Genomic DNA, 22,317 nt, shown 5'->3' on the forward strand with positions numbered 1-22,317 from the left:
CTGTGTCCCCACTCTCGTTTCCTCACTAATGGGTCCCTGGAGTTCCATATGGGTGAGGACATCCCATGCCTGATCTTTTATCATAGGCCTCACGCTATGTTCTGGACACAAGAAGAACTCTGGCCTTCTCCCTGTGCAGCACTCTGCCCTGCCGGGTTTCCCCCACGCTCTTCACCTTCTTTGGCGAGAGGATAAGCAGCCACTCTGATTCCACCCAGAGATTCTCCCAATAGTATTTGGAGGGTTTTCCTGGCAAACTAGAAGTGCGTCCCTTCCTCAAGCCCGTGCTCATTCCCCCAGGGCTCAGTCCACTTCCCCATTCCTCCTGAGAAGGGACCCCCTCCAGGAAAACATTTTCACATCATTTGACCTTGGGACATGCCACCCGAGTGACACAGCCATTAGTGAAGCTGTTCTGAACTCTGCCCTGAATCCACCTCCTCACTGAGGTGCTACGCTGGAGCATTCTCATGATGAGCACCATGAGGACAGGCACTCCTAAAGGAGGGGAAGTTACTTTCCTTGGGCAGTAATTGGCATTCTCCAAAATGTCTTGTCCCTACAGGTGCTCCAGTAGCTGCCCTCCTTTCCCTCTGCGTGACAGTCCTACCATAGTGGGAGGTGGAGCAGGACATGGTCTGCTCTTTCCCACAAGCGGCTATGGGGAACACAGGCAGACACCGCCAGCTAAACAGCTCTGGGCAAGAGTGCCTGCACAAGGACAAGGCATCTCAGAGACAGCTGAGTGACCTCTCACTTCCCTTCCCAGCCTGGACCACCCAGTAACTTCCTGCTTTGCAACAGCTTGTCCCAGTGGCAGCGTTGTGCTGTGACAGAGCCGTGAGCATAGCCAGAGCTATGCTGCTGGGACCGGACAGCCCTCAGGACAGCTGCATCACAGGTCCTTACGATCCCAGAGCTCACCTGCATTAGGGCACTAGTTACACATGAGAGCAGGGTCTTGGTCTCCATCCAGGAGGGCCTGGTTGTGTCTGTAGGGAGCCCCCTGAACAGAACCCAGGTCAGCCTTGGGTCTGCTCTCAGTCAGTGACACCCATGCATGAATGCCGGGCTGCCAGTCCTTGGCACCGAGCCGGGGCAGAGCTGTGTGTGTGAGAGCGCATGCGCGAGGGTGGGATTGGCTGGCAGGGTCCACAGCCTGGGGGCTGAGCAGGCAGGCTCTGTGTCCTCTGCAGAACAAACAGGACGACGACGATGCAGAGACGGGCCTGACGGAGGGAGAAGGGGAGGAGGAGGAGAAGGAGCCAGAGAACCTGGGCAAACTGCAGTTCTCGCTGGACTACGACTTCCAGGCTAACCAGGTGACACGGGCAGGAGAGGGTCTGGAACGTGGGAGGCTGTAGAAAGAGGGCAGTGTGGGGTGGGGGCTGAGTGAAGGATGTTCCCCCCCGGAAACTGCAGCCAAAGAGCAGGGCGAACGCCAGCCTTTGGCCAGCACAGGTGCCTGCGAAGAGTCGTGATGTGGGGAGGGAGTTTGTTGTGCCAACTGCGACTGTTCCACAAATCCTTTGTAAGGGACCTTCCAGCTCTCATCATGCACCTGTGATGAAGGGGAGGGTGGATGGAAGGTGCCTCTCCGCTGGTCCCCCAGCCTGGCAGACAAAGGCAGCACTGTTTCTGGGCCATCTCTGGCCCCCCCAGCTGCAGCAGGGTGTGGGGGTGAGGGTGACCAAGCACTGTCCCCAGCTGACTGGGGCAGAGGGAATGTGGAAGATCTACTAGGATCTTTTTCATGCCATGTGGAGCAGGAGCAACATCTTACCAAGGTGAACTTCCTTCTTCCCTCCCAGCTGACCGTGGGCATCCTCCAGGCAGCCGAACTCCCGGCGCTGGATATGGGGGGCACCTCAGACCCCTACGTCAAAGTCTTCCTGCTCCCGGACAAGAAGAAGAAATACGAAACCAAAGTGCAGAAGAAGACCCTCAACCCAGTCTTCAATGAGACCTTCGTCTTCAAGGTGAGACCCCCTCCCAGTTCCTCCAGCATAGTGGTCCCCAGTCCTGATCACTCTGCCCTGCAGGGGAGTGTTGTCAGGACAGCTGGGTTCTAGCCCCACATCTGCCCTTGCCAGGGTGTTATGAGTGGGAGAAGTCTTTTTAGCATCACTTCAGTCAGTGTCACCTGTCGGAAGGCAGAACGCATGTCCACCTTCCAGCCAGTACCTACCACAGGTACAGCCTTCTGCCTCTGCCCCGCCTGCCCCAGTGAGGAGTTGGGGAAGGATCTGCAGCTCTCTGGTACAGGTAAATAATTTGCCAGAAGAATGCTGGAGGACCAATTCAGTCGCCCTGACTGCAAAGTTCTTAAGTACTGACCAGCGCCCTGAGCCCTCACTACGCATGGCAAATTTGGTCACACCCTGCAAGAACCGCTGAAGGGGTCATGGCCTGTGACACTGCAGTACAGAATTGACTGTCAGATCCTGCATCCACCGGTCAGAGCCCTCCTTACAGCAGGCCCCATGCTACAGCAAGGGTTTGTAAGGGTCCATCTCCATTACAGGTTCCCTACCAAGAGCTGGGTGGAAAAACCCTGGTGATGGCTATCTATGACTTTGATCGCTTCTCCAAGCATGACATCATTGGGGAGGTCAAGGTGCCCATGAACACAGTGGACCTAGGCCAGCCCATTGAGGAGTGGCGAGACCTGCAGGGCGGCGAGAAGGAGGAGGTAAGATGGGTGGATGGGTCTAGCCAGTGCAAGGTGGGTTCGGAGAGTGCGCTGCCAAGAGCCAGGATTTGGGCTCACCAGGGAGCTGTAGCACTGTCAAGGTCACCCCAGGAGAGGTCTCACTGTAAGTGCTGTATTGGAGGGATAGGCGATAGTGGACCCATCCTGCAATGGGAGGTCAGTACCATGCAGGAGAGTGGGTTAGAATGAAGAGCAGGGTGCTGAGCATCCAAGGTTCTAGTCTTCTACCTGCAGAAGGGGACTATGTGTTAGGACTTGGGGGTTCTATTCCCAGGGTTGCCATCACCATAGCATGTGACCTTGGGACTTCACTTAGCCTCATGATTAAGTCAACAGGATTCTTCTGTACCTCTCTGGAAACAGGAGGGCCCATGGATTGCAGCAAAGAAAGACGTGGTGGGGTTATGTGACTGGTAGCGTGCAAAATGGGATTTTAGGCCTGACTTTGCCATGTCACTACCCCTTGGTGCCTCAGTTTCCCCAGTGCACAGTGGGGTTAATGATCATGCTGAATCTTCGCGAGGCCAGACTCAGGACTGTTGGCACATAATCTAACGGAAAGCACTGGAGAAGTGCTAAATATACACTGTGTGCAGGTCCATATTGAGCTGAGGCATCCTCCACCAATGTCAAACCCTAATTTAACATGGGCTTTGGCTGTGTCCTGAGACCTGCACAGAATTCTGGTTCCCCCTGTCCACTGCAAGGCTTCTTCCTTATGCAAAACCCTTGCCATAAATCAGGTAAAAACTGCTAGAGCTGGCCTGGCCTCTCCCCCCGGCTGGGGACCAGAGCTGTCCACCCCCTTGCCATGGACCTCCTGCTGGCCTGCACCAGCAATGCAGTGCAGTGTCCAATGCAGGGGCCTAGCTTGATGGGTGAGGTGGTTCTTGGATCACCTCCCATGGTTCCCCGAAGGGTTGCGTCTCAGTGCTGAAGCTGCGCTTTGTGGGATACCCGGCCATGGAAGGGCACTGACCTCTGCTTCACCCCGGCTCAACAGCCAGAGAAGCTGGGCGATATCTGCATCTCACTCCGGTACGTGCCCACTGCCGGAAAACTCACTGTCTGCATCCTGGAAGCCAAGAATCTGAAAAAGATGGACGTGGGGGGCCTGTCCGGTAAGAACAGAGCCACGTTTACGGGTGTCTGGCCACGGGCAGAATAAATGCTGTTATGTGTGGATGTGCACCAGGAATAGAAACACCTCAGTCTCTCCTGGGCGCCTGTCCAAGTGCTCAAATTACAGGCAGCACTGCTCCTGAGCCGGCACACCAGCCCCATCCCACCGCTGCCTAGCGCCTCGGGGAGGGCTCAGCAGCTTTAAATGAGAGCTCTGGGTGCTCAGTGCTGGCTCTGGTGGGCTATGGAGACATGGAGCTCCAGTCCAAGAGGGACCACACAGATCCTCTCATCTGAGGGTCCAGTGATCGCAGGCCGCCTGGCACCTCTACTCTAAACCCAACAGCTAAAATTGGCCCAGCCCTGAGACTGGGCGGTTACGTGCCCCCGACAGAGAAGAGGCAGGGCCAAGGCGCCCCAGTGCCCGAGGTCCCTGCGTAGTCAGGGAAATGATTATGGATGGGAGCCCCAGAGAAGCCCAGCAAGCGACCTACACGCTGCAGCCGGGCATCAGAGAGCGAGAACACTTGGTGCCCATGGCTCTCCCATCTCCAGCCTGGCCATCTTTGCTCCTCAACGGATGGAGACCACCACCCCCCCCGGCCCGCATGCTGGCAGAGGAGGGGAAATCCCTCTCTAACCCGGCGGGTGACTGGCTTCGGGAAGTGTGGCCAGCGGTCGCCCTCTGCTAGAGTGCTCTGATGGCCGCAGTCTGGTTGTCCCGAAGCCATTGCCTCAGGGGCTGGCAGCCCCCCAGCCCGGCTCTGCCCCGCGTCCCAGACAAACCCAGCCCGGTGGCCCTGCCCTGGAGTCTCTGGCTCCCGCATGCCCACAGGTGGGGCTGGCTCTGACCTCGCCTGCTTCGGGGCTCTCCCTGCAGATCCCTATGTGAAAATCCACCTGATGCAGAATGGCAAGAGGCTGAAGAAGAAGAAGACCACTGTGAAGAAGAAGACCCTGAACCCCTACTTCAATGAGTCCTTCAGCTTCGAGATCCCCTTTGAGCAGATCCAGGTTTTTGTGCCAAGAATTCTCATCTGTGGGGGCGGGAGCTTAGGGTGGGGCACAGGGAGGGGTGACGGACAGCGCACATGACTCAGTTGGGATCCCCTGGTTGGAGGGGTTAGACTCCACTCAGGCTTTCGGACGAGCTAGGCAGCCCCTGCCCCCGGCAGCAGAGGAGATGGCTGTGTTGGCTGTGTTCCCAGCATGGACTGACCCTTCCTCCAGTGCCGACTCCTGATCCCACCCCCAGCTATGAGGACGGGGCTAGTGGCACCATTGCTCAATCTCTTCTGCTCATCACCACCTAAGTGCACGGTGTCCCTTCTGTGCGGTGCCACCGGTCCAAGCTGTGGGTCCTCGCTGGGCCACAGCTGGGCAGCCCCCGGGGCGCAGAGATGGGAGCTGGCACTGGGCCAGCATTTTGCACACACTAATAAGGAGCAGGTACTCAGCTGTGTAACGTCCCTGCTGTGGAGTGGGGGGTGCATGCTTGGAACACAAGAGCCAATATTGCAAGCCGGGGTCAAAACCAGGCAAAGGCTACAGTTATCACTGGGGCCTGCCAGTCCCTGGAGCTCCCTTTGGTCTCAGCTCAAGCGGTGGCTGGTCCATGTCTCTGCAGTGGAACCCCTTTATTTTAAATTACTGCCATGACTATGGTCCTGGGCCTCACCCCACCAGTGAGGTTACTCCCACCACTAAGGTCCAGACCCACTTCCAAAACAACCAGCGCTAATGGCAGCCGGAGGGCGGAGGGGCAGAGCACGCCAGACAGTGCTGGGGGTCAAGTGAGTCTGAGCAGCTTCAGGGTTGACCCCGCAGAAAGCTGGGTTTCCCTGGCCTGCCAGCCTTGCAGCCCCTGAGCCAGGGCTGGAGGGAGGCCAAGGGCACCAATGGGGACCTGAAGCTAAGCACCTCTAGGCATGTTTAGCCCCTGAATCACTCATGGTGGGTCCTTTCCATCTCATGTATCAGCTATAATGAAAGGAGCTTCTGGGCAAATGAGGTCACTGGTGACCCCCTGCTGTCCCAGGCTGTTCATGTTCTGGCCTTGGCGCCCACGGCACACTGATACCCCCTTGCCTGCTGGCATCAGAGAGCCCATAACCCAGCCGGGAGCCCTGGCTGGCCCCAGCCCCTTCACATGCTGCCCTGGGGGCCCCAGCACAGCCCTGGCGCCCTCATGCTCTGAGCTTGGTGCCACCTGCTCCCTCTGCAGCCCTACTGTGCTTAATGGCATGCGGGGGTGTAACCAATGGGACCTCAGGCCTGCTTCCCCCCCCACCAACATGGCCCACTATGACTCTGCTGGTCACAGGTGCAAGTTTGGTTTTTCTGTATAAAAGTGAAATAGTTACAACCAGCACAAGCCCCCTCTGGGTGCGTCATTTCGGCTGCTAGGCCAGACTACCTTAGCAAGGGTCTACACAACGCAACTGCTACGTCGAAATAATTCCAGCATAGCGGGGCTCTTTTGAAACTGGTAAACCTCATCGTACTAGGACTACGGCCTATTTCGAAATGGGGGCCCTAGCGCTGGGAAGAGCTTATTTCAAACGAAGCCATTGTGCAGCCAACGGCTGGTTTTCAAGCCAGGCTCTGTGTGTGTAGCGACTCTAGTTTTTGTGTGCAGCTGCACTAGTTTGAAATAAGCTAGTCTGGAAAAATCTCTTCCAGACTAGCTTATTTTGAACTCACGCAGCAGTGTGGCCATAGCGTCCTGGTGCAATGACACTGGTCTAAAGGTGCTGTCAACCCAGCATGCATATTGGTGTTAGCACCTTTAGCCTGTCCCTACTGCATCCGGCCGCCCACGAACTGTACCAGGGCCGTTAAAAATGGTGCAGCCGTTGGGTGGTGCTATGCACACATTTGTATTGGCTCTGCCTCGGGCGAGGCAGAACATGGACTCAAGGAGCTGGTCTTCTGCCCATGTTCCATAGCTCCTTTTCAGGCCAGATCTGTCTCTCCAGCAGGTACCCGTCCAACAAGACAGGGAGCTATTGGGTGCACTTTGCCTAGCTCCCTAGGGGTGTTGGGAACCTGCTTTCCTGGGCATTGGTGCTGAGCAGCCAGGCCTCATTGGCCAGGTTGGTACCTGTCTCCCAGCTGCATGGAACCCTTGACTATATTCGCTTTGAGCAGCACTAGGCCGTTTTTGCATCACTGACGTTGGCACTAACACGGCCTTTGTGTACCACAGAAAGTGCAGGTGGTGATCACGGTCCTGGATTACGACAAGCTGGGAAAGAATGAAGCCATCGGTAAGATATTCGTTGGCTCCAACGCCAGCGGCACAGAGCTCCGGCACTGGTCCGACATGCTGGCAAACCCCAGGAGGCCCATTGCCCAGTGGCACTCCCTGAAGCCAGAGGAAGAGGTGGACGCCTCTCTCGGAAAGAACAAATAGGACGGTCCCTCGCCCAGCATCACCTATGACATTTTCAGCGACCCAGCGCTAGCGATACCTCAGTTATGCGACCTTCAGTTTTGCTTCCATTTTGTTTTAAGCTGCACTACCCTGTGGTGGCCATGGAAGGGTTCCCAGGCAGTCCTGAGCGCAATCAGGGGAAATCGTCAAAGATGGGGCTGGTTTGGTTCATTCCCCCCATTGGCTGCATGGCTCTTTGTTTCTACGGGCTGCTCTAGGAACGGGTAAAGCCAGCTTCTGCCGCAGGCCACAGCATCGCCGGGCTGGGGCCGGGCAGCATCTTCCTTTCACTGCGGTTTTACACTCGGCCCGTCACACGTTGTGCTAAGGTGACAGCTGAGCCTGAATATGTGAGTTGACCAGACACACTGTGCTTGCCTTGGGGATATGTACAATGGGACATCTGGGCACCTTCATGCCATAGCTTTGATCCCTGTTAGTCGCCCAGACAGCAGCCACGTGGGGACTGGAACGGTCGTGGCTCCAGCGAACAGCTTAAGGTTTAGTGCCTTCCGGTGTGAGGGGGCATAGCTGGGCCTGCGCCCTGTGTCACTGCCACTCTGTGCCATCGAGGGAGCGTATGGAACCTCGCAGCCCATACGGGTGTTGTATGGATGGTAACTGAAGGGTCATGCGCCCAATCATGGTGCAGGACCGAGGCTTGGGTTTGAAAAAACCAGCACCATGGGCAATGCATGCAAATACTCCTTGCCAGGCCAGCTGACAGACGCCCTGTCCCACACCCTGAGCAGTCAGAGCCTAGCGTCAGCTGTGCTTAAAGCCGGCCCCGTAGGCCAAGCAATGTTATACATGGAGGCAGCGCTGGGCTGAGTTCCCATCCTGCACCGCACAGCTGTTCTTCTGAGGCTGCACGGCCCACTGGCACCCAGCCCCAGAAACGGCCAGCGGGAGGGTTTACACGCCAAGGGCGTCAGAACAAAGGCGAGAGCATGGCGCTGGGGTGTTCCTGCAGCAGGGGCAAAGCCCTTCTGGGGAGGCTGCCAGTGTGGCTGCAGGGGGGGCAGCTGCTGGGTGAACGGAGCATTGGCTTGTGCCGGCCTGTTGAAGTTGCGTCTCTTTCCCTGTGAGGTGGGGAGCCGCCAGCTCTAGCCACGTGGTTATGCTGCTGATGCAGAAGTGGGTTCAGGGCCCCCCCTCCCCTCGCTGCAGGGCTGCCCATTGACCAGGGAGCCCCCAGCTCCTGCTAGTTCAGTGCTTATGGTGCTTGCTGTGTTGGGGGAGCGGCCAGGGCCAGGCTCCTCTCTGCCTCCCTTTCAGGTGGGAGGGCCTCATTTAAAGGCCTTCTTCCTCACAGGCTTGCAAGGTGGGTGGGAGGAAGAAGCCAGGCCCTGGGATATGGGAAAGCCCATGTCTCGTGCAGGGGCAGGGAAGACAAACTGGGATTGCCCACAGCCCCGCTGGTGATCCAGGCCAGCAGGGCTAACAGACCCACGCCCAGTTTGGCCTCTCTCCCTTCCACGAAAGGGCCGAGGCCACAGTCTTTTCACAGCAGGCAGCACCACCCAGCCCACACTGCCCAGGGGGCAGGAAGGTTACCATCAAATTTCTGAGGCAGCCTCAGCCCTGGCGCTCCCAGTCTACTGCTGGGACAGTCCCTCCAAGGTGCCCACTGCTGGTGGAGTTGTTCCACTCCATGGCGTTAACTGTGCACTGGGCTGAGAGAAGAAATATGCCTTTGGGACTCTGTGTGGCCCCCCCAAAGCTGCTCTAATGCCTGGGGCCTGTGGGTGAGCAGGAACCCTGGTAGACACTTGCCACCACTACAACTGGGGTGAGCCCCCCGCTCAAGGCTGAATGTGGGGCTCTGCCCTGAAACCCCTTGAGATGAGCTCGCTCCAGGGTGGCCACAATCATCCCCACCCACTGTCGCAAGCAGCTAAGCAGGGACCTGCTGGGGCTGGCAGGGGGGATGAATCCATTCCACACAAGGACCAACGGTGCCCCAGTGGCCGAGGCCGGCTGGCTGGTGAATCCATTGCAGGTGCTTTGCCTTGCCCCCGCTACAGGCCCTGTCCCGGGTGCTGACTGAAGGCAGCTTTCCCATTAGAGCAGTGGCTGGTGAGCCCCTGCCTCCCTTTTCCGGGGGCCAGGGCTGGAGCTGGTAAGGAATCAGACTCAGCCCATCCCCCTCGTACAGCATTTGCTGACTTCCAAGGACCCCTGCGCCCCGCCCCCCACCGCAATTCACCCAGTGTTGTGCCACGTTGACCAGGTCAGGCAGTGTCCCGGGGCCCAGCCCTAAGGGGCTGTCAGTGGTAGCAGCTTTGTCTCCGGTGACCCACAGTACAAGACAGCAGTAAGTGGGATGCAGCCAGGCAGGGGCCTCCGTTCCTTATGCATGGTCAGGCCTGGTCCAGTCTGGACCGTTTGCTCAGCTCGCGCCAAGGACCTCTTGGCCACCCTCGGACAGCCAGCTCTGGAGCGCCCTCACCATGCTCCCCGAGCACCAGCGCCATGGTCCTGGCAGGGAGGTGGCCCAGCCTATGCAGGAGTTGGCCCGGGGCACTGAAGACAGCCCATGTCTTGTGACTAGCCCCATGGCTAGCAGCTAGGCTAGGGGCAAGGCGGGGACTGCTCCTGCCCTGGGGAAAAGGAGAAGGGCGGGGTGGGGGTCCTGCCCCTGCTTTGCAGCCCCACAGCTGCTGATTCATAGACGCCGCCTGCAGAGCCAAGCCGCTGTGAGTTACAGGCCTGTGAGTAGGAAGCAGGGCGCAGCGTGAGCTTCCGTGTGGCTGGGCTCCTGGGGAGATGAAATTCACCAGTACCCATGTCAATTTCACCCCCCCCCCATGCCCTAGCACAGCACTGGCCATGGGGGGGTGTGAAACACCCCCCCCGCCCCGTTTCCCCTAAGCCTTTGTTACATGTATCCCTCCCGCCCCCACATCCCTTACCTTTCACTGCCTGCCTCAGTAGTGACTCCCAAGGACAGCCCCTTGGGCCCCACCCCTGGGCACCTGGGGCTGGGGTGGGGGGCAGAGATGCGCAGTCCTACAGCCGTAACTAGGGAAGATTACGTTTGTCCCTGGGTCTAACGGCCACGAGGTGGCTGCTGGAGACGGGCGCCCCGTGTTCCAGCTCGGTGCCCCCCAGCTGACCGGCTAGTCTGGCTGCACAGCAGAGGGGCTCAGCGACCTGAGGCGACGGTTCCGTGCTGCAGCGGGCCAGGAGTGAAGCAGCTCCCAAAAGTTGCAGGCCTGGGCCAATGCTCGGTCTTAGGGGGCAGTGGTTGGGGGAGATGTAGCTGGACCTGCTCCCATTCTAGAATTAACAGCAGGGGGTGTGTCCCAGGCTGTGGAAGGTTAGTGGGATCGTTAGTGGCCCAAGATGCCCTAACGAACACACCCATGTGCAGGGCTTGCGCTCCAAGCGGAGGAGTTACTTACTCCTGGGAGTAAACCTGACATGTTCTGCTTTCACCTCACCCCTTGGCCACCCCCCACCCTCCGGCCGTCCCGCCCTTGAGTGCTTGACTCAGCCTCTCGTGTGGCTTAATGCTCCTCGGGCACAGGGAGGGTTAAAACCCTGCCTGGGATAGGGGGAGAGCACTGACCCAGCACAACAGGGGGAGCAGGACATGAGCCCAATAGCCCCTGCTTCGGGGTAGCACTGGGCGCAAGTGGGAGGTGTGGGGCAGGGTAGATACCGCCTCCATGAACCACCAGGCTCCATTTTGCATCCCCTCCCCTGGCGCCACTCAGGCCCCAAAGGGGGAGGAAGGGGGGACTGTGACTTTCATACTTGATTTTTTAAATAGAAAATAAAACCCTCCTCCCCCGCCACCACCTGAGCCATAGCCAACGCCTCGTGCATGCAGGTACGTGTATATAGCCAGCGCTGCCCAGCAGCCCGCCTCGGTAACAATGCATGAGAGAAAACCACCATGTAAATAGCAGCATGGCTAGACCAGCCTCCATCTCCCTCCTCCTCTGAGCCACTGTCCAGGGGCAGAACCGCACCCAGGCTGCGGCATTATTTTTACCAGGGGCTGTAAATGGATTTATCTGACCTGAGAGGACAGATGAAGTCCTCTTAAAAGCCCCTCACCAGTTTTGGCCACGTCAGAAGGCTCAACAATATCCCTTTAATTTCAGTAAAAGGCCATTTAAAAGCGATAAGGAACAAAGCATGCCTGATCCATTCCAAACTGTCTGAGGGGTAACTAACAAGCCAGTCCGGGGGGTAATGTCATGTGTGTTGTGTAATCTCTGTGCAAAAGCATATCGTGTTGAATTTATGCCGTGTCTAGATAGCAGCAACATCGTGGCTTTGGCATCCTGTGCCGTGTTGATGCATTTTACTGTCAAAGCAAACTTAGAAGCCATATTAGATCCCGGCCTACCAGGATCCTGGAGTGGGATGGGCCAACAGGTGATCCTATGTGTCCTCCTGGCCCCTCTTGGTAACGTCTCTCCCTGTGTTTCATCAAGGATCTCCCCCCGTCTTTCTCCTGGCAGCTGATGGTGGGGGAGGGCTGGCTCAGGCTGCTAGCCTTGGCTGTGGGTTCATAGCCAAGGCCTGGAGGTTAGTCCTCACCATGGCTTGGGAGCTAAGCCCAAGCCTGAGCTCTGTAGCACTGGGTTTGGAACGTCAGGATTTGAAGCACTGGGATCCCTTGGGTACCTGCTGGGGCAAACGCTGGATGCTTTGGCAGACAGGGGAGCTACAGCCCAAACTGAGAGAGCTGCTTCATGCCCACCCTGGTGACACCTACCAGCCTGGCTGTCGTACGCTGAGCACCTGCAGGGAACTGAGACCCAAAGGAACCTGATGCATTACTGGCTGACTGATGAGGATCAGGCCCTCTACTGCTCAACACAGCCTGACCCTGGCTCTTTGGCCACAGCTACAGGTGTGACTGAGCTGGGGGTAGTACGGCAGCTTCCTGGCCAGCTATGCAGCTCCCAGACGCTAAGGCTGGGCTGTGCTGCAGCATTTAAACCAGCTCTCGAGCTTCAGGGCTGGGGGCAAACATCATGTACCCTAGGGGGAGGTGGACCACACCCTGACTTGAGTCTCTCTGCTGCCTTCAGTGCAGAGGGATCAAGCCCAAGTGGGGCTGGTTGTTGCAGCCCTGCAGGCTGGTGCTGCTGGCTGTGCCAGGGAGCTGAGACCCATCAGCCCTGCTGGAAGCAGGGTGTGGCATGAGCCAGGGGGACAGATGACCCAGGGCCAGGGGGAGCCTGGGGCATTAAGAGGCTTCAGTCCAGACCAGACATTCCCCAGCCTGGGAGGCTGTCTCAGCCGCAAGTGAGGGGGCACATTGGTGCTGGCCTGGGCTATGCAGGAGCTATGGAGAGAAGACCAGAATGACCCCCTGTGCCTATCACACCTGCTGCAGCCCTGGGAGCTGTGACCACAGCTGCAGCAATGCAGGGAGTGGGTGGGGATGGCAGGAGAGAGGTAGAGGGCATGCTGGCTGCTGCAGCCCAGAACTGAGAGCAGCCAAGGCTGCAGCTAGGGGAGAACTCATCCAGTTCTCAGCACCAGAGGGAGCCCAAGCAAGGGACCAGGGCTGAAGGGCTTGAGTCCTGGCCTCCCTGCTGGCAAAAGGCACAGCCAGCGAGAGGAACCCAGCTGACCCTGAGGAAGGAGCCTTCACCCCCCGGTGCATGGGGAGGTCCCCCCAGCCTCTGGTTAGCAGCTGCAGGGACTCAGGGCTGCAGCCTTTGGGAAGGAAAGAGATCGCAGTCTTCAAAACCTGACGTCCAAACACCAGGGTGGGGGGGGGTCCTGCCTTCACAGCCCTGCTGCTCTTCCCCTCTGGGAGGGGGAAGGACGCTGCCCTTCCCCCCCCCCTCTCAAATACCCCACCCCAGCTATGAGATCCTTCAGCCCCTTCTGGCGTCACCCCAGTGCACCTGTCACTGCAGCACTGGACTCCAGCAGGAAACTGCTTTTAACAGCCCCACCCTCCTGTGGACTCCCTCGTTTGTCTCTCGTCACTGTTCTTTTGTAACAATGTCTGTCTCCTTATTAAAGAAACGCGCTGAAAGCCGCAGCCGGGTCTGCCTCTTCTGTTAGTAGGCCAGGGCCTTGGGTGCTGCCTAGGGTTAGGGGAGGCTTGAGGCTGGGGCCGGCTGGGAAGGAGCTGCTGCCTCACCCCTGCAGCCAGGGGCCCACAGCTGCTCTGCCACAGCCCAGCTGCAATTGCTAAGGAAGGGTCAGGGCCCCACTGCCACTTAGCCAGGGCACTGCCAACCTCACCCACGCTAGCAGGCCTTAGGATTGCATCAATGTGCTGCTCCCAGGTCCTGGCACCGGCATGGGCGACCTCGCCCTGGGCACGGAAGCAGTAAGCAGGTTCGAACCATAGGTGAACCCGGGGTGCTGGAGAAGACAGCCAGTCAAAACCAGACAAAAGTTCAAGAGCAGGTCACATCCTGGGCCGGGTCGAGCACTTCCAGCAACGTACAGGTTTGCTTTCATGGCCAAAGGGCAGGTGGGGGAGAATGCAGCAGGCACAGGGGCTGTAATAAGGGCACTGTGATTTTTACCACTTGATCTGGATTTGGTTTGTGTAGGTTTAAACCAAAAAACAAACAAACCACCCCCCCACCCCCCACCCCAAAAAAACCACATGCTAGACAAGCTCAGTCCGGAAATAAGACACAAACAGGGAGCTGTGAAGGGAATGAAGCATCAGAACAGCTTATTAAGGGCCACAGGGGCTGGGGGAGGCTGCAGCCAGGGGGCCCCAGATGGCTCTGCATAAAGGAGAAATCCCACAATCAGGGGCTGGAGACCTCACCTGTCTGAGAAGCCATAGCAGGCGTGGAAAAATCAGGCCCTTCAGAAGGAGAGCAGCTTGCCAGGCCCCCTCTGCCAGACAAGCCCACACCCGGTGGCAGGGGGTGGGTTGAGCTTGTTCAATGTGCAGTTAGTTATAGCTCTCCCCGTGTGCAGGGTCTGGGTCTAGTTCTAGGGGATGAGCTCCCCAAAGATGAGCTCGATGCAGCACACACAGAGGGCTGGAACCTGCATTCACCTGGTTCCCTCCACCCCCCAACAGCCAGGAGTCAACGTGAATCTGACGTCAAGAAATCTGATGCGGTTCAACAAGGACAAGTGCAGAGGCACTTGGGATGGGCAAATCCCATACACTGCTACAGGCTGAGGGCCGACTGGCTAAGCAGCAGTGCAGCAGGCAAGGACCTGGGGATTATGGTGGGTGAGAGGCTGGATATGAGTCGAGGGTGCCCTCGTAGCCAAGAAGGCTAGTGGCACACTGGGGTGCATTGGGAGGAGCATTTCCAGGAGATCTAGAGAAGTGTAGAAGTAGACAAGGACACACTGGAGCAGGTTCAGCAGAGGGCAATGAAAATGACGACGGGGCCGGAGCACATGACCTATGAGGAGAATCTGAGATTTGGGTTATTTCATTTACAAAACAGTGAGGGGCGATTTGATAGCAGCCTTCAACTTCCTGAAGGGGGATTACAAAGAGGATGGAGAGAGGCTGTTCTCAGTGGTGTCAGATGGCAGAACAAGGAGCAATGGGCTGAAGTTACAGAGGGGGAGGTGTCGGTTGGATATCAGGAAAAACTCTTTCCCCAGGAGGTGGTGAAGCACTGGAATGTGTTGCCTATGGAGGTGGTGGAATCTACATCCCTAGAGGTTTTTACGTCCCAGCTGGACAAGGTCCTGGCTGGGATGATTTAGTGGGGGTTGATCCTGCTTTGGGCAGGGGCTGGACGAGATGACCCCTGAGGTCCCTTCCAGCCCTGTTCTGTGAACCAACTCTACCAGGTAAACCAAGTGCTGGAGCCGGGCGAAGGTCTCCCCCTGCTGGCCATGCGTAGCAAGTGCAGGCAAATGCATCGCAACTTCCACCTCCCAGTACCTTTAACCCAAACGATGAGACAAGAACAGGGCAGCGGCAGGATGATTTAGTTGGGGTTGGTCCTGCTTTAGGCAGGGGGCTGGACTCGATCTCTGGAGGTCTCTTCCAGTCCTAGGATTCTGTGATTCCATTTCAAAATGGATTGTGTGTGTAGCTGTTCCATTTTCACATAAGCTATTTCAAAGCTGCTGTGTAGACGTACAAAAAATGAACCACTCTGCCCCAGTCAGGTTGCAATGGGCTGAAGCCAGAACCGATGCTTGGCTTGCCATCAAGTGAGTCCCAGCCAGGTATTTCTAATGCAAAACACAAGAACTGTGTGCAATTGCCGGTAAGACTTTAGAACACCAGAGTGTGATAAAAGATGACGATTTTTCAGTGCTTTTAACTTCATCTTTAAAGTTAACAGCCCCAGGAGTAGGCAAAAACCCATCCCACTTCTGACCTGACCTGGCCTGGCCTGTCTGGTGGACTTTAGGGGAAATCTTCAGATCTGTTTTGCATCTGAAGACACAGCTCTCTTGCCCTGCTAGACAGACAGAGGCAAAAGTTAAAACACTGTTTTATTTTGTCCATTTATAAATACTGTTGTGTTTACAAGCATCATATAGATGTGAATATTATTCCAAACTTTCAAAACACATACCTTATAACAACAACCAGTAAAACAAATCATTCATCTCAGGGTTTGAAAGGCCACTCAAAAGTTGCATAAAAATACATTCTTCCCCACCATTTCAGAAGCTACTCCTGTCTTCTCCAAGTAGCGTATTTACAACGAGCTGTAAAACTCTCCTTACAAAGGGTAAAGTACAGCACACTTACTGCTTGGAAAGGCGTCCACCGATACCACCACCAATTCATCTCTGCCAAGATTAGTGGGCGAGGGGCACGGATCCTCCCTGGAAAGCACCTGGCCTCCTCGACAGGATGTGCCCAGGGAAACAATGCCCCTCAAGTGCTTTGCCCTGCTACAACCAGAGCATTGTCCAGGGAACCACAGCAATCAAGTACCCAATCCCCAACCCAGGCAGAATTAGAAGGTTCACCATTAGGGAAAGGGACTGAAAGAAGAAGAATCAACCCTAGAGCTAGTCCAAATTTCAGGCACAGCCTTGTGCGAGCTGCTCATGGGATGCTCCCCTGGGGCTGGGGAGTCCATAGTACCACAAAGATGGCTCTAGCCACAGATGCTGAACTGAGCGACACCATCGTTCAGAAACCAACCACACACCCCCAACATTATTTCAACTCTTTCTTAAAAGCCCCTTTTACTTTCTAGGCTCCAACCCACTTCAGCTCCCACACTGATCTGCCTCTTAAGGTGGTGGTGAAAGCAGAGAGTTGAGGGAAAAATACTGGTTCCAAACAGTCTCAAAGAGCTGCTCTGTGCTTCTGATCAGCTAGGATGGAAATAGCCCAATGGGACAGGAAATAATCAAGATGGAAGTATGGAAAAGGGAACCTACCACAAAGCAGTGAACCATGAGTACAGCCAGAGGTTATTTGGAAGGGTCAGACTGACTCCAGAGCCCCCTCGCCAATGACAGCTGCAAAGCTCTATCTTCATTCTCCGCACCCATGGAAAGGAGGAGTTCTTGCTGTCTACTACAGCTGATCGGCCACCAAATAGCAACAGTGGGCAGGCAAAGGCATGCTGCAGCCTGTGGTCATGGGGAGTGACCGGTCACTATGCTGCTTTCATCCCAGAACAATTGCGAGTGTACTCCCGACTGGGGGCAAGGGAACGCTTCCTCCCTGTGAAACGGGCTCTGGATAAATCTATGAAAGACGCATCAAAAAACCCAATCACTAGCTAGCAAAAGGGGGTGTTTCTTCAATACGTTATCGTCAAGGACACGCAACTAAGCAACCCTATACAGCAATGCTGGAGGCTCTCACTTAGGGAAGGCCTTTATTGGGAGGAACACAGGCCATTTCCACAACGCCATATTTTGTGAACCACGCCTGAATTCTGTTCAGCATAACAGAGATTCCAGACCTTGATTTGTTTTCAACACCCAAGGGATGGTAAAGAGAGATCCCTTGCTGGCTCAGTGCAAATCTGCACTTGGTTTAGCCTAGACGTCTCCCTTGGAATTTTTCAGGCTGGCCCCTCACTCACCACCAGAGAGAAGAGAACATTTAGGCGCGATGAATGTACTGGCAGCGTAAATAGCTTAGAAAAAGCCTGTTAGGGCTCTGTTCTCAGGCATCTGGTGGAGGAGGACAGGAAAGGAGAAGTGGAAGCTTTAAAGCATATGTACATGACCAGCATGTCAAAGCTTGGCACCTTTGGATGTCAGAGGCTCTACCAAGCTGATGGATGAAGGAAACGGACTCAAGAAAGGCCCTCAGAGATGAAGGCTGGGTTATCAGTCCCTGAAGACTTGCCTTAGGCATTACACACAAGGAGTAAGTTCTGCGTTAGCAGTATCTTTTCAACCTACGTGGTGATAAGCTGGTGAAGTTCTCACCAGCTCGCTTGGCCCTAAGCAGGATGGGTAGGATCAGGGCTGGAACGTCCTTTCCCCTGCAGAGAGCTGAGGGGTACCGCACATGGAGAAGCTTTGTACAGTATGGCTTGGAAAACACCTAACTTGCTTTTTACCAACTAAACTCGAACACATGAATTTACTAGCTCAGTTTAGCAGACTCTTCGTTCTGAGACATATCGGCACAACATTCACAACCCTGACACTTAAATCAGGTCCTTCCAAACAGGGTTAGGACTGAATTGACCTTTCACCCATGGCCCCATCACAATCCATAAAGACTAGTATGGTACTGGTGCCACATTACTTTGTCAACTGATTCTTGGTCATGCTTTCCAATTTTATTATGACTTATAGCTGTAACGGAGCGAGACCTGTAATGGCCAGTGAAGCCCAAACCAATCGGGCACCCTCTGCAGCACTTTATGATGAAGTGCTTTTAAATTACATAGAGCTTGTGCCAGCCAGTGCAATTCCCGTATGGGCAACTTAACTCACTGACCCAACTAAAAACCAAACCCCCTTAACCAGTCTGAAACCAGCTTATTCGTAAGAGTACGGCATATTTATAAACCCTGCACACGCCAGAGAAGCTGATCTCTGATCAGCTGAAGCACATTTGGCCGGCTCTCCAGATTAATCGATTCACTACTTCAGCTAACAGCTGATCGATATTGGTACAGCGAGATGCTGACTACTCTCCTAAGTCAATATCCATTAGATTAGAATCTCCAGTCATAGGGTGTAAGAGAACTGAAGCCAGACTGGAAACGTACCTGTCCAAGACACATGCCTCCGCTTTGCTTCTGGTTTCTTTTTAAAAATGCATTGCCCTTTAACAGCATAGAGCAAAACTCCAATTCATGCACATTTACTCAAGAATATGAACGCCCACCTTAACCTCCAACCAATGCTGCCTCTCCCTCAAGATCTGTCCCAAACGGGTAGCTTTTAAGACTAACTACATTCCTTATGTAACTAGAAAGTGCCTTTTTTTTTTTTTTGCAAACTCCAGCATCCCAGGTACACTTCTTAACAAGCCTTCACATTTCACTCAAAAGTCACCTTTGACAAGCAGATCAGTTCCCACTTCCACAAACCCTAGTTTCACAATCTGTGAGCAATGAAACAAACCTGAGTACACATGCAAGAGCATCTCTTCCTCATTCTGGGTTAGGTTTGTGATCCTTTATTACCTACATTTTCTAGCTAGTCAAAGGTGAAGATGCACAGAGCTTCCAGCTCACGGACTTAAGATATATGCAAGCACTTAAAAAGGTTCCAGAGTATTTCTCAAGCTCAGCTTCCAGGAAAAAAGTTGAGTGGGAAAGTAGCTGTAAGGTGAATGACTTCCCTCTTATACAAATCCTACACTCGCTGCATCTCCCCCGTGTGTTTAGAATACACAACTCTAATTTCCACATTTCCCTTCCAACAAAATTTATATTTGCTTGGAAAAATGCTAGGAGTCACTGCAACTCTAGGTCATCCTTGCCTGCAAACTGGCTAAAACCCAACTCTTGAATACAAAAAGAGCAATTTTTATCCAGAAAATACAACTTCTCTAGATTTTGCTGCTAGTTAAAAAGACGGGTGTGAGTTCTGCTTGTTCAGGAAACATCCTTCATCAGGAAAACCTGCCATATAAATTAAGAAGCACATTAAAATTATGCTAAGTGTCTAGGATAAAAATGAGTTTGCGCTAAAGCAACTGCTTGGGAAAAAAAGCTGCAGGGTGTTCTATGGGAGACCTCTGGCAAATGCTAGAGATTAAAATAGGGAACATTATTTTCAAATGGCTTTCTATGCACTCGGCCTGGTGTGAAGAAAGCCACGTCTTGTCTTTTGTCTCCCCAGTGGGATAGTTAAATCAGCAAAGATCAGCTGAGCCCAGAAACATTCAGAAGGAGCTTGTATTCACAGCACTGTGTTACAATGAAATGTTCATAACTTTGGCTAGCCAATGACATTATATTGTTAGTATGAATTCTAAATGAGACAGATTAAGATGATAAAAGTAGTACTAAACAGACACCCAATGTAAAGTGTCTTGGCTTCACATGGTAGGTAACTATATGCCTCTTGCATCCCATATGACCTGTTGTAGATTCTTCATTAGGATCAAGTGCAGTAAGGAAGAAAGAGTCCCTGAATTAAGTCTTTGTAATGGTCCAGGCAGGTAGTGGCCAACTGATAATGCAGAATGTAATGATGCTGCAGAATAGGGTGGGGAAAAAAAATGGATAGTGGTTCTTGTCCAATGGAAAACCTTGATGAGACTGGTAATAGAGAACCACCCAGCTGAAACGCACTGAGGTGGCAGAAACATCAGTGGTGACTGAGAGCAGTAGAACCTTTACCTCTATTGGTCATAGAACATGAGCAAGTGCCTGTCATACCTAGACTTAACTCTCCGCCACAAAGTCGGCATAAAAGCCCCTGAGAACAACTACGTGCAAGAGGAGAGCACTGCACGGGTAAGTGGTGAGGAAGGGAACTACCCAAGCATTTGTCCCATTTTGATTCCTCAAGCTAAGGGATTCTAGAAGCCATAAAATAGAAGGCTGGGTCCGAGGCTCAGAGGCAGAAGGCCCTGGGGCCATTATTCATTTTGATCTTTTCCTCTCTGGAGCAGACGTGTCAAAGGCAACAACTCTTTACAACGAGAGGAAAAGTGGCATCTCACGTCACCACAAGTGATACCACCGGCCACCTGAGTTGTGGCACTGAGGCTTGAATGTGAGTTTGGTCACCCTGCTCCGTTGTGAGGACGGTGGGAGTACCAAGGAGCCAGAGAGTAGGTGTGAAACTAAGTTTTGGATCTAAAAACACTGGAGAGATTGTTCCAGCCAACATCTACTGAAGTAATAACCAAGATGCTAAAGACAGAGTTGGACTTTACCCTCTTCAGCAATTATGAGTATAAAATGTCCATGTTCTGGTTACTCATCTGTCTCGTCAACACAGCGGCTAGACTTGCACCATCCGCACGAGCACTGCAACCTCTGAACAAGGAGGACCCCTTCCGTAACCCACCATATGCAGTCCTGCAGTGGTAAACGCAGCAGATGGGTCAACAAGCTATGGCCTGGCTTCCCCTGGCTGCTAAAAGCAGAAGTATGTAAGAGCTGAAGGAGTCCTCTTCTTAATGCCCGTGGAAATGAACTCTTTCAAAGTGTTTTAAGTACATCCGTCACCAAGGAGCCTTTGAGGTTTTCATCAAGGTCAAGACCCGCTGCCAGCTTCCAGCAATCAAGACAATTTACCCCACAGATCTAGTTACCAGGACAGGCTGGTACTGGCTCATTCTCACCACTGTAGAATGACAGGCAGCTGGCAAATGATCATTGCTTATGGCTTCACAACCTTGCTGGTTCAGCTGTGCCAGCATTTGGGCTCTCTTTTTTGTAGCTAAATCAGGCTCTCCACCCTCACCCCCTTTAATGCCAGCTAAAATACACCTGCATTTTCACTAGTTTTTGCTCTTGCTGGAAATTAAAACAAGGACACAAGAGAGCTGCTCTGAGTACTGAGCGGGTTGCTCTCCTGTAAGCAACTGGAAAGGAAAACCCACCTCCTGCTGCTTCTGGCTGACGGGGGCTGGTTTCTTGTGCATGCATACCTCCCTGCACCGATATTTACATCTGGATGGGTTACAGGTGCATGTCAGAGCAGCAGGTGATTTCTGAGACCCTGGCCAATGCCGCTGATGACTCTTATGCCAGGAGAACAGGGCCCACCTGCAATTAGCATGTGTTATTACCTGGATAGCAACTGTGGCCGGAGTGCGCAGGGACACACCATCACCGGGGCTGCAGAAATGACGGGCGGGTAAGGGGGCGAGTCTGAGACCAGGGCTCAGAAAGGAAGATGTCCAATAGGTTTAAAATCTTACATTAAATAGTCAGCTACTGGGACAAACGGAGAACGGAGTCTCTGTGCAAAGCAGCTGTCGTCACAATCTATCACAGAAATGAGCCCTCGCGGCTTTCACAGCATCACACTGGAACTAGACTCCCAAATGACAAGTGGGCAGCTATCATACAGCCTCATTGTAACAGCTCCCGCTTGCGTTGTTGTCCCCCCCCCCCCCCGATCACATCTACGTAATCGTTTGTTTCCTTTGTTACAGTAGCGGCTTCTCTGCTCCAGACTGGAGTCCAAGACAGACACACCTGGGCTTGCAGCAAGACGTCTTCGCAGCTCAAACCCAGTTGTCAAGTTTCTTCTTCCCATGAATAAAATGTCCAGGATCCCACAACATGCTTAAATTAAAAATAAAACTGGCCGGGGGCGCATTCAGGGGGTGCCAAGGGAATGTACACGGAGGGGCCAGGCCGGGCTGGATGCGTGCGAGGCGCACTGTTCCCGTGGCTGAAACACTTGCCGTACTTCTGAGTGGAGGCAAGAGGAGGATGGTGCTTGGATGGCAGGGTTGGCAGCTGTGCACAGAAACCCCCTCTTTCCTTCCCTCCGACGTTCTACTTGGAGAGTTTGCTGATGACACGGATGAGTGCTCCGTTTTCATCTTTCAGCCGCTGATTGTCTGATTTCAGCTCTGTCAAAACCTGCGCAAAGACAAAGGCAGGGCAAGGGTTACACAGCTTCTTGGGAGAGCCATGAAAGCCTCACCTGGCTCCCGGGCACCTGCGGCTGGTTGAAAGGCACAGACACCCTTGACACCAGC

General features: G+C 54.2%; 2 protein-coding genes across 9 annotated transcripts in view; one reads left to right on the top strand and one right to left on the bottom strand.

Moving 5' to 3' along the window:
- The window catches only part of SYT2 (synaptotagmin 2), a 182,347-nt gene extending 169,060 nt beyond the window's left edge, over window positions 1–13,287 (top strand). For all 5 annotated transcript variants that reach the window (XM_074977593.1, XM_074977594.1, XM_074977595.1 and 2 more), the window contains 6 exons: window positions 1,197–1,322; window positions 1,812–1,979; window positions 2,525–2,692; window positions 3,717–3,834; window positions 4,716–4,849; window positions 7,044–13,287. In XM_074977593.1, the coding sequence (XP_074833694.1) occupies window positions 1,197–1,322; window positions 1,812–1,979; window positions 2,525–2,692; window positions 3,717–3,834; window positions 4,716–4,849; window positions 7,044–7,250 (921 nt within the window). In that variant the 3' untranslated portion in view covers window positions 7,251–13,287. The remainder of the gene's footprint in view (window positions 1–1,196; window positions 1,323–1,811; window positions 1,980–2,524; window positions 2,693–3,716; window positions 3,835–4,715; window positions 4,850–7,043) is intronic.
- A 2,398-nt stretch (window positions 13,288–15,685) lies between these two features.
- PPP1R12B (protein phosphatase 1 regulatory subunit 12B) overlaps window positions 15,686–22,317 on the bottom strand; it is a 188,092-nt gene continuing 181,460 nt past the window's right edge. For all 4 annotated transcript variants that reach the window (XM_074977280.1, XM_074977284.1, XM_074977283.1 and 1 more), the window contains one exon: window positions 15,686–22,198. In XM_074977280.1, the coding sequence (XP_074833381.1) occupies window positions 22,112–22,198 (87 nt within the window). In that variant the 3' untranslated portion in view covers window positions 15,686–22,111. The remainder of the gene's footprint in view (window positions 22,199–22,317) is intronic.

The sequence above is a fragment of the Carettochelys insculpta genome, chromosome 26 (genome assembly GCF_033958435.1).
Source record: "Carettochelys insculpta isolate YL-2023 chromosome 26, ASM3395843v1, whole genome shotgun sequence".
Classification (NCBI taxonomy): Eukaryota; Metazoa; Chordata; order Testudines; family Carettochelyidae; genus Carettochelys; species Carettochelys insculpta.